The sequence below is a fragment of the Atractosteus spatula genome (genome assembly GCF_055471065.1).
Source record: "Atractosteus spatula isolate fAtrSpa1 chromosome 10 unlocalized genomic scaffold, fAtrSpa1.hap1 SUPER_10_unloc_1, whole genome shotgun sequence".
Classification (NCBI taxonomy): Eukaryota; Metazoa; Chordata; class Actinopteri; order Semionotiformes; family Lepisosteidae; genus Atractosteus; species Atractosteus spatula.
In genome coordinates, this window is record NW_028296612.1 from 2,642,057 (window position 1) to 2,657,368 (window position 15,312).

The window sequence follows — 15,312 nt, forward strand, 5'->3', positions numbered from 1 at the left end:
CCGGCCCGCTCGGCCCGGGGTCTACCTGGGGTGACTTCTCTGAGAAACAGCCCCCCCCCGTCCCGTCCTTCCCCCCCCCACCCCTCCCCGGTCCCCGGACAGGCGTCTGCGCTGCGTCACAACCACCGCTGTGACGTCACAGAGCCCGACCGGCGTCAGAGAGCGCCGGGGTCAGAGCGCGAGACCGCACGGGCAGCCGCACGGCGGGGAGGTATCGATCGCTTCGTCTATCGACAACCAATCGCTCCAGCGGAAGAGCCGACCCGACTGGACAACCGACTCATCGATCGGTGAGCCCCGCGGCGGGGGTCCCGCTATCGGCGCCGCACGCGGTCCGGACGGGCGGCGGGGGTATCGATCCTGGATCGAGCGCGTTTCGTGTCACTCGTGTTCGTGTTAGAGCGTGATTCTTCAATACGTGTCTCCGGGAGCTCGGACAGCAGCTCTCAAGCGGACAGAGCTGTGGGAGTAACAGTCCGAATCCGTTTTAGCGCTCGAAAGAGAAGTGTATTAATAATAATAATAATAATAATAACAACAACTGCTTACACTCTCTATAGCGCCTTGCTAGCTACTCCCCTCAGAGCTCTTCCCAGGTCAGGGGGATCCCCTCCAGCCCCCCCCAGTGTGCAGCCCCCACCTGGATGATGCTCCAGTCCGCTCAGCACACAGCAGCTCTCAGTGGGGAGGAGAGCAGAGGGATGGAGCCAGTTCAGAGAGGGGGGTGATTAGGAGGACAGGTGGGGGGGGGGGGGGGGGTATTTGACCAGGACACCGGGGTAGCTGGGGGGATATTAAGGGGGCAGTTTTGGGGGAGACCGGACTGCTGCGGCCCCGAGAGGAGTTCAGTCCGCACAGCCCCTGCTCTCCCGGTCGGTGTCCTGGGGTTTTTGATGCCCTCAGTGACCGTGATGGGGGCGCACACGGGGTTAGCGGCTCCAGAGGGAAGGGGGCCCCCTCTTGCCTCATGAACCACAGCCCCCCCCCCCCCCGGCCCGTCTGCTCCAGTTTAAACCCTCTCGGAGTAACGGGACTGTTATCCGAGGTGTCGTGACTTGGCCGTTTCTGCTGTAACGTTTCCCGCTGCTCCGCGTTACCATGGCGGCGCCCGGCCCGGCCCGGCCCGTCGCGCAGAGCGGCGTGACGTCACGCGTAGCAACCGGGCGGCGCGTCCGAGGCGTCAGGGCGGCGGCGCTTTGAAGAGCCGAAGAGACCAGCGAGCAACACTCACGTATATATATATACTGTATATACCATAGACACCGCCTGTCACATATATATATACTGTATATACCGTAGACACCGTCTGTCTCACATATATATATACTGTATATACCATAGACACCGCCTGTCACATATATATATACTGTATATACCGTAGACACCGTCTGTCTCACATATATATATACTGTATATACCATAGACACCGCCTGTCACATATATATATACTGTATATACCGTAGACACCGTCTGTCTCACATATATATATACTGTATATACCGTAGACACCGTCTGTCACATATATATATACTGTATATACCGTAGACACCGTCTGTCACATATATATACTGTATATACTGTAGACACCGTCTGTCTCACATATATATATACTGTATATACCGTAGACACCGTCTGTCTCACATATATATATACTGTATATACCATAGACACACCTCCTGTCACACATATGTATATATACTGTATATACCGTAGACACCGTCTGTCTCACATATATATATACCGTAGATATCACACACACACATATATCCTGTATATATGGTAGAGACAGCCTGTCACACACACATATATCCTGTATATACATTACTGCAGACACACACACATATATCCTGTATATTCTGTAGACACACACACCGCCTGTCACACACACACATATATCCTGTATATACTGCAGACACACCGCCTGTCACACACACACGTATATCCTGTATATTCTGCAGACACACACACCGCCTGTCACACACACACATATATCCTGTATATTCTGCGGACACACACACCGCCTGTCACACACATACATATATCCTGTATATTCTGCGGACACACACACCGCCTGTCACACACACACATATATCCTGTATATACTGCAGACACACCGCCTGTCACACACACACATATATCCTGTATATACTGTACTGCAGACACACCGCCTGTCACACACACACATATACCCTGTATATACTGCGGACACACCGCCTGTCACACACACACATATACCCTGTATATTCTGCGGACACACACACCGCCTGTCACACACACACATATATCCTGTATATTCTGCGGACACACCGCCTGTCACACACACACATATATCCTGTATATACTGCAGACACACCGCCTGTCACACACACACATATATCCTGTATATTCTGCGGACACACACACCGCCTGTCACACACACACATATATCCTGTATATACTGCAGACACACCGCCTGTCACACACACACATATACCCTGTATATTCTGCGGACACACACACCGCCTGTCACACACACACATATATCCTGTATATTCTGCGGACACACACACCGCCTGTCACACACACACATATATCCTGTATATTCTGCGGACACACACCGCCTGTCACACACACATATATCCTGTATATTCTGCGGACACACACACCGCCTGTCACACACACACATATACCCTGTATATACTGCAGACACACCGCCTGTCACACACACACATATATCCTGTATATACTGCAGACACACCGCCTGTCACACACACACGTATATCCTGTATATTCTGCAGACACACACACCGCCTGTCACACACACACATATATCCTGTATATTCTGCGGACACACACACCGCCTGTCACACACATACATATATCCTGTATATTCTGCGGACACACACACCGCCTGTCACACACACACATATATCCTGTATATTCTGCGGACACACACCGCCTGTCACACACACATATATCCTGTATATTCTGCGGACACACACACCGCCTGTCACACACACACATATACCCTGTATATTCTGCGGACACACACACCGCCTGTCGCCCGGATACCCTGAGCCCAGCTGTCGATCTGTAAGCACTTCGCCGAATCGCTACAGGAAAGTGATTCCGAACGAGTGTCATTTTAAAACCGTGATTTTTTGTATATTTTTATAATCAGACGTCCCTTTTTACAGTTTTATTAGGTGTCATTGGCCACCGACCCATCCGAGCCGGAATGGATCGGAACCGCCGGCGAGAGACCACCGGTTCTGGTGCCAGGCCCCTGTCCCGGAGAGCTGGAAGTCACCCAGTAGTAAGCTCATCTTAATAGGAATTTCTGTTCATGCTTTCTTGACAATATGAGTGTTAGTTTTAGTATGAACTGTAGTATTGATGTTATTATTACTGATAGTGTTGGTGATGGTAGCGTTACTGAGAGTTACTGTTAGTTTCAGTATTAATATTCATTTATATTCATGTTTTCTTGACCATTATAGTGTTAGTTTTAGTATGAACTGTAGTATTGATGTTATTACTGATAGTGTTGGTGATACTCACACTATTACAGTATTAACAGTTCTGATAATATTCATGTATTAGTGATAGTGTTACTGTGAGAATATTTATACTAGTATTCATATAGTCTGTGTGCGGCTGTGAGTGTGTGTGGTATCTGTGTCATGTGTCTGTGTGGGTTTGTGGTGTGTGGTATCTGGGAGTGTGTGTATTTGAGTGTGTGTCTTTCTGTGAGTTTATATCTTTTTGTGTTTATATAGTATCTGTGTGTGTGTGCTGTATATCTGTGTGTGTGCGTGTGTTTGTGTCTCTGTGTGTGTGGGTGTATGTGTATCTGTATGTGAGTGTGTTTGTATCTGTGTGTGTGTGGGTGTATGTGTACCTGTGTGTGTATCTATGTGTGTGTACCTGTGTGTGTATCTATGTGTGTGTATCCGTGTGTGTGTGCTGGATATCTGTGTGTGACTGTGTGTGTGTATCTGTGTGTGTGTGCTGTATATCTGTGTGTGTGGGTGTATGTGTATCTGTGTGTGTGTATCTGTGTGTGAGTGTGTGTGTGTATCTGTGTGTGAGGGGAGCTCAGGCTCCACTGGTGTGTCTGTTCTGACAGAACTGACCCATCAACAGGTGTCGACAGAGATGACTGTGGTCCAGAGCCGCTGGCGAGTGGGGCCAGAGTCTAGAGTCCAGGCCAGCGTCCAGAGAGCTGTGAGTCCCCTGGTACTCCTGTCAGCTGTAATATTAATATTAATTAATTAATATTAATATTAGTATTAGCTGTAATAGCAGCAGTAGTAATAGTAGTATTAGCTGTAATAGCAGCAGTAGTAGTAGCAGCAGTAATAATAGTTGTATTAGCTGTAATAACAGCAGTAGTGATAGTAGTAGTATTAGCTGTAATAGCAGCACTAGTAATAATAGTAGTATCAGTAGTAGTAGCAGTAGTAGTAATAGTAGTAGTATCAGTAGTAGTAATAGCAGTAGTAATAATAGTGGTATTAGCTATAATAGCAGCAGTAGTAAAAGCGGTAGTATCAGTAGTAATAGCAGCAGTAGTAATAATAGTCGTAATAGCTGTAATACCTGCCGTAGTAACAGTAGTAGTAATAGCAGTAGTAACAGTAGTAGTATCAGCAGTAGTAATAGCAGTAGTATCAGTAGTAATAATAGTCGTAATAGCTGTAATAGCAGCAGTAGTATCAGTAGTAATAGCAGCAGTAGTATCAGTAGTAGTATCAGCAGTAGTAATAGTAGTAGTGTTAGCTGTAATAGCAGCAGTAGTAATAGCAGTAGTATCAGCAGGAGTAATACTAGTGCTGGCAGCAGCAGTAGCAGTCAGTAATTCACAGCAGGGGGACTCAGAGGGGTTGTGTGTGTCTGTCTCTAGCAGAACCGGGTCCGACACCCCCAGGTCTGGCAGGAGGTGACTGAAGGCTCAGCCCAGAGCCGGCAGGGAGTGGCCAGAGGTTCTGGAGCCCGGTCCGAGGCCCAGCGAGCGGTGAGCTGTCTCCTCCTCGTCAGCAGCCCTTAGAGCTGCTTGTCCAGGTGTGCGCTGAGAGCCGAGCGCTGCGGCGAGGCGCCAGCTCGTTAATCTGCTCGTTAATCTGCTCGTTAATCTGCTCGTTAATCTCAGGGCAGGGCTGAGTGACTAAGGTCTCGTTCGCTCACTTTCCCACTGGTATGTGAGGGTGAGAGAGTGAGTGTGAGGGTGAGGGTGTGTGTGAGGGTGAGAGAGTGACTAACGCAGTCGACCCTCCGGCAGGTCACGACAGACACGGGTGGGACCCCGAACGTCCAGAGAGGGGCGACAAGCACTGAGGCACTGGACAAGGAGTATAGAAGAGTAAGAGACAGAGTGTGTCCTGCTGCTGCTGCTGCTGATGATGATGATGAAGGTGGTGAGGGTGAGGGTGATGACGATGATGAAAGTTGTGATGGAGATGATGATGATGAAGGCGGTGATGTTGACGATCAAGATGAAGGTGGTGAAGATCATGATAAAGGTATCAGTGATGATGATGATGTGGTTGATGAAGATCACACACTGTGTGTGTGTGTGTCCAGCTCCTGCAGGAGGTGATCCTGGAATGCCGTCAGATCCGGGCGAGGAACTTCCCTGCCACCGGCCCCAGGCCCTGGACAGACGTGAGTCCCGCGGCTCGGCTGCTCGTTAGCTGGGGGGGCCGCCCGTGAGAACGAGTGCGAGGGGGGGTCTCAGACCGCCGGGGCCGCGGTCGCTCACTCGCTCCCTCGCTCCGGAGCTGTGAGAAGATGGAGGGGCGGAGGGACTGAAACTATGGGTCTGCCCACAGATCCAGTCTCGGGACCCGGTCAGCGGAAAGATCCAGCATCGCTCGGCAAGAGAGGAGTGTCTGCACGTGAGTCTCCAGTGGCTCCATCGAGGAGGAGGAGGAGGAGGGAGGAGGGGGATGGGTGGAGATAGAGATCGCAACGGTGATGACTGTGATGATGATGGTGGTGGAGATGATGATGGTCATGATGGAGAAGCTGGTGATGATGGTGGTGGTGGTGGAGATGATGATGGTCATGATGGAGAAGCTGGTGATGATGGTGGTGGTGTTGGAGATGATGATGGTCATGATGGAGAAGCTGGTGATGATGGTGGTGGTGGTGGAGATGATGATGGTCATGATGGAGAAGCTGGTGATGATGGTGGTGGTGTTGGAGATGATGATGGTCATGATGGAGAAGCTGGTGATGATAGTGGACATGATGACGGTGATGGCGACGGTCATGATGGAGAAGGTGGTGAGAATGATGATGATGGTGTTGGAGATGATGATGATGGTGGTGGAGATGATGATGGTGGTAGTGGAGATGATGAAGAAGGTTTTAGTGATGATGTTGGAGATGATGATGGTCATGATGGAGAAGCTGGTGGTGATGGTGAAGAAGCTGGTGATGGTGATGGTGATGATGATGATCGTGACAGAGATGATGATGGTCCTGATGGTGAAGCTGGTGACGATGATGATAGTGCTGGAGATGATGATGATGATGGTGGTGGAGATGAGGAAGGTGACGCAGGCGTGCCTGTGTCAGTGTGTGACAGGAGAGGTGGGGTGGGGTCGCGTCTGCTGTCCTGTCTGACGGGACGGTTCTCTCCTCCTGCAGATCCTTCGGGAGATGATCGCGGACTGTCGCAGGAGGAGTGAGCAGACTGTCCCTGCGGCTCTGCCCAGGCTGCCCGGAGCTGTGAGTCTGTCGGCCTGGCCAATTGTGGTGCAGGCCCACTGGCCAGAACCCTCCTGGAGAATGCCCCCTCTGTGCCTCATGCCCCCTCTGCGCCCTCTTGCCCCCTCTGTGCCCTCATGCCCCTTCTCTCTCCTCTCTCTGTGCCCTCATGCCCTCTCTCTCCTCTCTCTGTGCCCTCATGCCCTCTCTCTCCTCTCTCTGTGCCCTCATGCCCTCTCTCTCCTCTCTTGCCCTCTCTCTCCTCTCTCTGTGCCCTCATGCCCTCTCTCTCCTCTCTCGCCCTCTCTCTCCTCTCTCTGTGCCCTCATGCCATCTCTCTCCCCTCTCTCTCTCCTCTCTCTCTCTCACCTCTCTCTCTCTCCTCTCTCTGTGCCCTCATGCCCTCTCTCTCCTCTCTCTCTCTCCTCTCTCCCCTCTCTCTCTCTCCTCTCTCTGTGCCCTCATGCCCCCTCTCTCTCTCCTCTCTCTGTGCCCTCATGCCCTCTCTCTCCTCTCTCCCCTCTCTCTGTGCCCTCATGCCCTCTCTCTCCTCTCTCTCTCTCCTCTCTCTCCTCTCTCTCCTCTCTCTCCTCTCTCTCCTCTCTCTCCTCTCTCACTCCTCTCTCTCTCCTCAGACCAGCCAGCTGATTGTCAGGCAGGAGCCCGAGGCCCAAGCCTGGCGGGAGCAGCTGAGCCCCCCTGCGCGGGTCGGCCCGCGGGGGGCAGAGGCGTGGGCCCCGTGGGGGGCAGAGGCGTGGGCCTGCCCCCCGGCGGCGCAGTGGCGGCAGCGGGAGGGCCTGCGGGTGGAGCTGGAGGCGCTGCTGCAGCAGGTGGAGGGCCGCCTGGGCGCCTGGGCTCGCAGCACCCTGTCCGGCCTGCAGCTGGGCTGCCTGGCGCTGTACGACCAGCTGCTGCCCGAGTTCGGGCCGCGGGCCGCGCTCGCCGGCCCGGTGAGTTCTTCGGGACCGCCCCCTGATCGCCACCGGGGGGGCGGGGGGGAGCGGTGGGTGGGGCTCACGGGCTGTCGTCGACGGCGATGGGAGCTGGGGCTCCTCCCCCTCTCTCTGTTGGCCTGCCGGCTGGCGATGATCTCGCGGGGATGTCACGATGATGTCATCTTGCCTGATTCCCTCTCCCTGCCTCCCCAGGACCTGCCCTTCCAGGGCCTGGGACACGCCAGGCTGGACGCCTACGAGGAGGCGAGGGAGAGGCTGAGGTCCTACTTCGAGCGCACGAAGGTCCGCTGCGACTTCTCCGCGGTGGACGTCTGCTTCCGCCGGGCCGCGGCCGAGCTGCGGCGCATCCTGCAGGCGTACCTGGGGGACGCGGCGGCCCAGGTCGGGGGGCTGGGGCCGGCAGGGCGGTCTGATCCCCCCGGGGGCAGGAGTCGGGCAGCAGCTGACAGGTCTGCTGTGTGTCTCCAGTCCCCACAGCCCAGCAGGCGCATGATCCAGGTGGGCGAGGCGTTCGGCCAGAACAAGCTGTCCATCCCTCCCTCTCCTGGCCCCCGGCGCCCCCGGCACCCCCCTCCTCCATCGCCCGGGTCCCTGTCCAGCTCGGAGAGGCCCCTGGCAACGGCGCCGGGTCGCCCCCATCACAGCCCTGAGGAGCCCCCCCCTCTGAGGACCTTCAGAGCCCCTGAGGCTCAGCAGCAGGTGAGGAGAGAACAAGCCTCTGTCCTTGTGTGGAGACACCTGTCCAGACTCTTACTGGACACACTGTACACACTCGCCTGTCCACACTCTTACTGGACACACTGGACACACTCACCTGTCCAGACTCTTACTGGAGACGCTGTCCAGACTCACCTGTCCAGACTCTTATTAAACACACTGTACACACCCACCTGTCCAGACTCTTACTGGACACACTGTAGAGACACACCCACCTCTCCAGACTCTTACTGGACACACTGTAGAGACACACCCACCTGTCCAGACTCTTACTGGACACACTGTACACACCCACCTCTCCAGACTCTTACTGGACACACTGTAGAGACACACCCACCTGTCCAGACTCTTACTGGAGACGCTGTCCAGACTCACCTGGTGTCCAGAGATGTATCAGAGGCTCAGTACAGGGGATCTAGAGCACATACAGAATCAGAAGTGGAGAGGGGCCCCATTATCAAGCTCTGCTGTGTGTCTCCAGTCCCCACAGCCCAGCAGGCGCATGATCCAGGTGGGCGAGGCGTTCGGCCAGAACAAGCTGTCCATCCCTCCCTCTCCTGGCCCCCGGCGCCCCCGGCACCCCCCTCCTCCATCACCCGGGTCCCTGTCCAGCTTGGAGAGGCCCCTGGCAACGGCGCCGGGTCGCCCCCATCACAGCCCTGAGGAGCCCCCCCCTCCGAGGACCTTCAGAGCCCCTGAGGCTCAGCAGCAGGTGAGGAGAGAACAAGCCTCTGTCCTTGTGTGGAGACACCTGTCCACACTCTCACTGGACACACTGTACACACTCACCTGTCCAGACTCTTACTGGAGACGCTGTCCAGACTCACCTGTCCAGACTCTTATTAAACACACTGTACACACCCACCTCTCCAGACTCTTACTGGACACACTGTACACACTCACCTGTCCACACTCTTACTGGACACACTGTACACACTCACCTGTCCACACTCTCACTGGACACACTGGACACACTCACCTGTCCAGACTCTTACTGGACACACTGTACACACTCACCTGTCCAGACTCTTACTGGACACGCTGTACAGACTCACCTGTCCACACTCTTACTGGACACACTGTACACACTCACCTGTCCGGACTCTTACTGGACACACTGTACACACTCACCTGTCCAGACTCTTACTGGACACACTGTACACACTCACCTGTCCAGACTCTTACTGGACACGCTGTACAGACTCACCTGTCCAGACTCTTATTAAACACACTGTACACACCCACCTGTCCAGACTCTTACTGGACACACTGTAGAGACACACTCACCTGTCCACACTCTTACTGGACACACTGTACACACTCACCTGTCCACACTCTCACTGGACACACTCACCTGTCCAGACTCTTACTGGACACACTGTACACACTCACCTGTCCAGACTCTTACTGGACACACTGTACACACTCACCTGTCCAGACTCTTACTGGACACGCTGTACAGACTCACCTGTCCAGACTCTTATTAAACACACTGTACACACCCACCTGTCCAGACTCTTACTGGACACACTGTAGAGACACACTCACCTGTCCACACTCTTACTGGACACACTGTACACACTCACCTGTCCACACTCTCACTGGACACACTCACCTGTCCAGACTCTTACTGGACACACTGTACACACTCACCTGTCCAGACTCTTACTGGACACACTGTAGAGACACACCCACCTGTCCAGACTCTTACTGGAGACGCTGTCCAGACTCACCTGGTGTCCAGAGATGTATCAGAGGCTCAGTACAGGGGATCTAGAGCACATACAGAATCAGAAGTGGAGAGGGGCCCCATTATCAAGCTCTGCTGTGTGTCTCCAGTCCCCACAGCCCAGCAGGCGCATGATCCAGGTGGGCGAGGCGTTCGGCCAGAACAAGCTGTCCATCCCTCCCTCTCCTGGCCCCCGGCGCCCCCGGCACCCCCCTCCTCCATCGCCCGGGTCCCTGTCCAGCTCAGAGAGGCCCCTGGCAACGGCGCCGGGTCGCCCCCATCACAGCCCTGAGGAGCCCCCCCCTCCGAGGACCTTCAGAGCCCCTGAGGCTCAGCAGCAGGTGAGGAGAGAACAAGCCTCTGTCCTTGTGTGGAGACACCTGTCCACACTCTCACTGGACACACTGTACACACTCACCTGTCCAGACTCTTACTGGACACACTGTACACACTCGCCTGTCCAGACTCTTACTGGACACACTGTACACACTCACCTGTCCAGACTCTCACTGGACACACTGTAGAGACACACTCACCTGTCCAGACTCTTACTGGACACACTGTAGAGACACACCCACCTGTCCAGACTCTTACTGGACACACTGTAGAGACACACCCACCTGTCCAGACTCTTACTGGAGACGCTGTCCAGACTCACCTGGTGTCCAGAGATGTATCAGAGGCTCAGTACAGGGGATCTAGAGCACATACAGAATCAGAAGTGGAGAGGGGCCCCATTATCAAGCTCTGCTGTGTGTCTCCAGTCCCCACAGCCCAGCAGGCGCATGATCCAGGTGGGCGAGGCGTTCGGCCAGAACAAGCTGTCCATCCCTCCCTCTCCTGGCCCCCGGCGCCCCCGGCACCCCCCTCCTCCATCGCCCGGGTCCCTGTCCAGCTCAGAGAGGCCCCTGGCAACGGCGCCGGGTCGCCCCCATCACAGCCCTGAGGAGCCCCCCCCTCTGAGGACCTTCAGAGCCCCTGAGGCTCAGCAGCAGGTGAGGAGAGAACAAGCCTCTGTCCTTGTGTGGAGACACCTGTCCACACTCTCACTGGACACACTGGACACACTCACCTGTCCACACTCTTACTGGACACACTGTACACACTCACCTGTCCAGACTCTTACTGGAGACGCTGTCCAGACTCACCTGTCCAGACTCTTATTAAACACACTGTACACACCCACCTGTCCAGACTCTTACTGGACACACTGTACACGCTCACCTGTCCAGACTCTTACTGGACACACTGTACACACTCACCTGTCCAGACTCTTACTGGAGACGCTGTCCAGACTCACCTGTCCAGACTCTTATTAAACACACTGTACACACCCACCTGTTCAGACTCTTACTGGACACACTGTACACACTCACCTGTCCAGACTCTTACTGGACACACTGTACACACTCACCTGTCCATACTCTTACTGGACACACTGTCCAGACTCACCTGTCCAGACTCTTACTGGACACACTGTACACACTCGCCTGTCCAGACTCTTACTGGACACACTGTACACACTCACCTGTCCACACTCTCACTGGACACACTCACCTGTCCAGACTCTTATTGGACACACTCACCTGTCCACACTTTTACTGGACACACTGTACACACTCACCTGTCCGGACTCTTACTGGACACGCTGTACACACTCACCTGTCCAGACTCTTACTGGACACACTGTACACACTCACCTGTCCAGACTCTGGACAGACTGGACACACTGTACACACTCACCTGTCCAGACTCTTACAGGACACACTGTACACACTCACCTGTCCAGACTCTGGACAGACTGGACACACAGGGTAGATTAAGAACAGGAACTCAAGAGCTCACAGTATCACCGAGGTCCTGTGTCTGTCTTCAGTGTCCAGTTGTGAAGAGGCGTGTTTTCCAAGTCAGCACGTCCACCTCCTCTCCGGACCCTGATCCGGCCCGGATCACGGCCCGCCCCCCCCGACGCCTCCCCCCCCTCCCACCCTGCCCCTCCCCAGAGAAGCCCCCGCTGAAGAAGACGACGAGGAGGCAGGAGAGCCAGGAGGAGTCGAGCCCTGAAGACACGACCCCGAAGCTGCTGAAGGTCCGAATAGAGGTGCTGAGACACCCAGAGGACCCCGAGACCCCCATGATTCTAGATGAGGTGAGGAGACAACCTGCCTCTCAGTGCAGCATCAGGGTGTCTGTGTGAACCCCTCTCTCTCTCAGTGCAGTGTTCATGTACTGGAGTGTCCAGTCAGTGTGTGTGTATGAACCCCTCTCTCTCTCTCAGTGCAGTGTTCATGTACTGGAGTGTCCAGTCAGTGTGTCTGTGTGAACCCCTCTCTCTCTCAGTGTAGTGTTCATGTACTGGAGTGTCCAGTCAGTGTGTCTGTGTGAACCCCTCTCTCTCTCAGTGCAGTGTTCATGTACTGGAGTGTCCAGTCAGTGTGTCTGTATGAACCCCTCTCTCTCTCAGTGCAGTGTTCATGTACTGGAGTGTCCAGTCAGTGTGTGTATGAACCCCTCTCTCTCTCAGTGCAGTGTTCATGTCCTGGAGTGTCCAGTCAGTGTGTCTGTATGAACCCCCCTCTCTCTCTCAGTGCAGTGTTCATGTACTGGAGTGTCCAGTCAGTGTGTCTGTATGAACCCCTCTCTCTCTCAGTGCAGTGTTCATGTCCTGGAGTGTCCAGTCAGTGTGTCTGTATGAACCCCTCTCTCTCTCAGTGCAGTGTTCATGTACTGGAGTGTCCAGTCAGTGTGTGTGTATGAACCCCTCTCTCTCTCAGTGCAGTGTTCATGTACTGGAGTGTCCAGTCAGTGTGTCTGTATGAACCCCTCTCTCTCTCAGTGCAGTGTTCATGTACTGGAGTGTCCAGTCAGTGTGTCTGTATGAACCCCTCTCTCTCTCAGTGCAGTGTTCATGTACTGGAGTGTCCAGTCAGGGTGTTAACTCCTCTCTCTCTGTGCAGGACAGCTGCTCTCTTTCCTACACCAGGATCCTGAGTTTCTCCGGGTCCAAGGAGGACGAGAGTGACGCCTCCGAGCCAGAGAGAGCGAGGGAGGAGGAGGAGGAGCAGGAGGAAGAGGAGGAGGAGGAGGAGGAGGAAGAGGAGGAGGAGGAGGAGGGGGAGGAAGGGAGGGGAGCTCAGGGCGAGGAGAGGAGGAAGGTGCTGAGCAAGAAGGAGAAGAAACGAGCAAAAAAAGAGGAGAAAAAGAGGAAAATCTTGGAAAAAAAGGAGGAGAAAAGGAGGAGAATCTTGGAAAAGAAGGAGGAGAAAAAGAGAAAAATCTTGAAAAAAAAGGAGGAGAAAAGGAGGAGAATCTTGGAAAAGAAGGAGGAGAAAAAGAGGAAAATCTTGGAAAAGAAGGAGGAGAAACAGCTGAAGAAGGAGGAGAAAAGATTGAAGAAAGAGGAGAAGAGGAGGAAAATCTTGGAAAAGGAGGAGGAGAAAAAGAGGAAAATCCTGGAAAAGGAGGAGGAGAAAAAGAGGAAAATCTTGGAAAAGGAGGAGGAGAAAAGATTGAAGAAAGAGGAGAAAAAGAGGAAAATCTTGGAAAAGGAGGAGGAGAAAAAGAGGAAAATCTTGGAAAAGGAGGAGGAGAAAAGATTGAAGAAAGAGAAGAAGAGGAGGAAAATCTTGGAAAAGAAGGAGGAGAAAAAGAGGAAAATCCTGGAAAAGGAGGAGGAGAAAAGGTTGAAGAAAGAGAAGAAGAGGAGAAAAATCTTGGAGAAGAAGGAGGAGAAAAAGAGGAAAATCTTGGAAAAGGAGGAGGAGAAAAGGAGGAAAATCTTGGAAAAGGAGGAGGAGAAAAGGAGGAAAATCCTGGAAAAGGAGGAGGAGAAACAGCTGAAGAAGGAGGAAAAAGAGCTGAAGAAAGAGGAGAAAAAGAGGAGAATCTTTGAGAAGGAGGAGGAGAAAAAGAGGAGAATCTTGGAAAAGGAGGAGGAGAAACAGCAGAAGGAGGAGGAGAAGAGGAGGAAAATCTTGGAAAAGAAGAAGGAGAAGGAGAGGAAAATCATGGAAAAGGAGGAGAAGAAACAGCAGAAGAAGGAGGAGAAACAGCTGAAGGAGGAGGAGAAGAAGAGGAGAATCTTGGAAAAGGAGGAGAAGAAACAGCTGAAGAAGGAGGAGAAGAAGAGGAGAATCTTGGAAAAGGAGGAGAAGAAACAGCTGAAGAAGGAGGAGAAACAGCTGAAGAAGGAGGAGAAGAAGAGGAGGATCTTGGAAAAGGAGGAGAAGAGGAGGAGACGGGAGACAGAGAGAGAGAAGGAACAGACCAGCTTCTAGGTGAGTCCAGACCGATTGAGTATTATTATTATTATTATTGTTATTATTATGATTATTGTTATTATTATTGGTGTTTCAGAAAGCAGAAGCTACTCGTGTATTATTATTATTATTATTATGATGATGATGATGATGATGATTTATTATTATTGGTGTTTCAGAAAGCAGAAGCTGCTGGTGTATTATGATTATTATGATGATGATGATGATGATGATGATTATTATTGTTTTTATTGGTGTTTCAGACAGCAGGAGCTGCTCAAGGTGCTGTTTGAAGCCAGACCTCCCCCCAGACCAGACACCGGAGAGGACAGAGGCTGCAGAGGCTCAGGCATCAGCTCGAGCACCGAGAGGAAAGAGTGTCCAGTCCGGGCAGTGTGGGACTGCTCTGGGACTCTGGCCTTCTTCACACAGCCCTGTGGCCTTCGAGCGATACTGCGCCTGTCAAACACAGTCTCTCTCTTAGATCTCATTTGCTTTCATTATACAGCAGCATGAACATGTTATCTCATCAACATCCTGATACAACTGCTGTTGAACTGACTCACATTCTGTACTTCTGTACGGCGCAGAATCCACTGCGCTTAGAAAGATGTCAAGTTAAAAAGATGTCAGGTTCCCTTCTTTCTAATAAAAGCGCCTGTCGGACTGAGCGAGAGGACGTTCTGGGTGGTTTTCTGACTTGAAGCTTGTGAAAAGTCCAGCAGTGAAGTGTCTGGATGCAATTCCACTCGAGTTTGTGTCTGTGGAAACGTGAGCGTTGGGGTGTGTTCAGCTGCAGGTTGTTCTCCAGCAGGGTTAATGGCTCTGCGGTGTTGTGAGCTGACACGCAGCCCAGTGTCTCCCCCGGAGACGAATCCTGCAGCAGCGCCCAGCGGAGTGGAAAGGAGTCGATCCTCCAGGAAGAGAGAACTGATCACTCAGAGTAGACCAGAAATAA

General features: G+C 53.0%; 1 protein-coding gene across 1 annotated transcript; it reads left to right on the forward strand.

The window, feature by feature from the left end:
* Positions 1 to 3,217: 3,217 nt before the first annotated feature.
* LOC148813421 (uncharacterized) lies at positions 3,218 to 14,372 on the forward strand. Its single transcript, XM_088908190.1, has 16 exons — positions 3,218 to 3,295; positions 4,126 to 4,206; positions 4,886 to 4,996; positions 5,261 to 5,341; positions 5,563 to 5,643; positions 5,811 to 5,876; positions 6,634 to 6,714; positions 7,329 to 7,643; positions 7,842 to 8,030; positions 8,118 to 8,348; positions 10,215 to 10,436; positions 10,860 to 11,025; positions 11,964 to 12,244; positions 13,053 to 13,378; positions 13,466 to 14,254; positions 14,330 to 14,372. The coding sequence occupies exons 1-16, from the start codon at positions 3,218 to 3,220 to the stop codon at positions 14,370 to 14,372; spliced, it is 3,141 nt and encodes a 1,046-aa protein (XP_088764316.1).
* Positions 14,373 to 15,312: the final 940 nt, after the last annotated feature.

Bases quoted from the DNA above. Each gene is read 5' to 3' on its own strand.
- LOC148813421 (XM_088908190.1), top strand. From the start codon at position 3,218: ATGGATCGGAACCGCCGGCGAGAGACCACCGGTTCTGGTGCCAGGCCC. The intron at 8,031-8,117 runs GTCGGGGGGCTG...GTGTGTCTCCAG, and splicing joins TGGGGGACGCGGCGGCCCAG to TCCCCACAGCCCAGCAGGCG. The intron at 12,245-13,052 runs GTGAGGAGACAA...CTCTCTGTGCAG, and splicing joins CCCCCATGATTCTAGATGAG to GACAGCTGCTCTCTTTCCTA.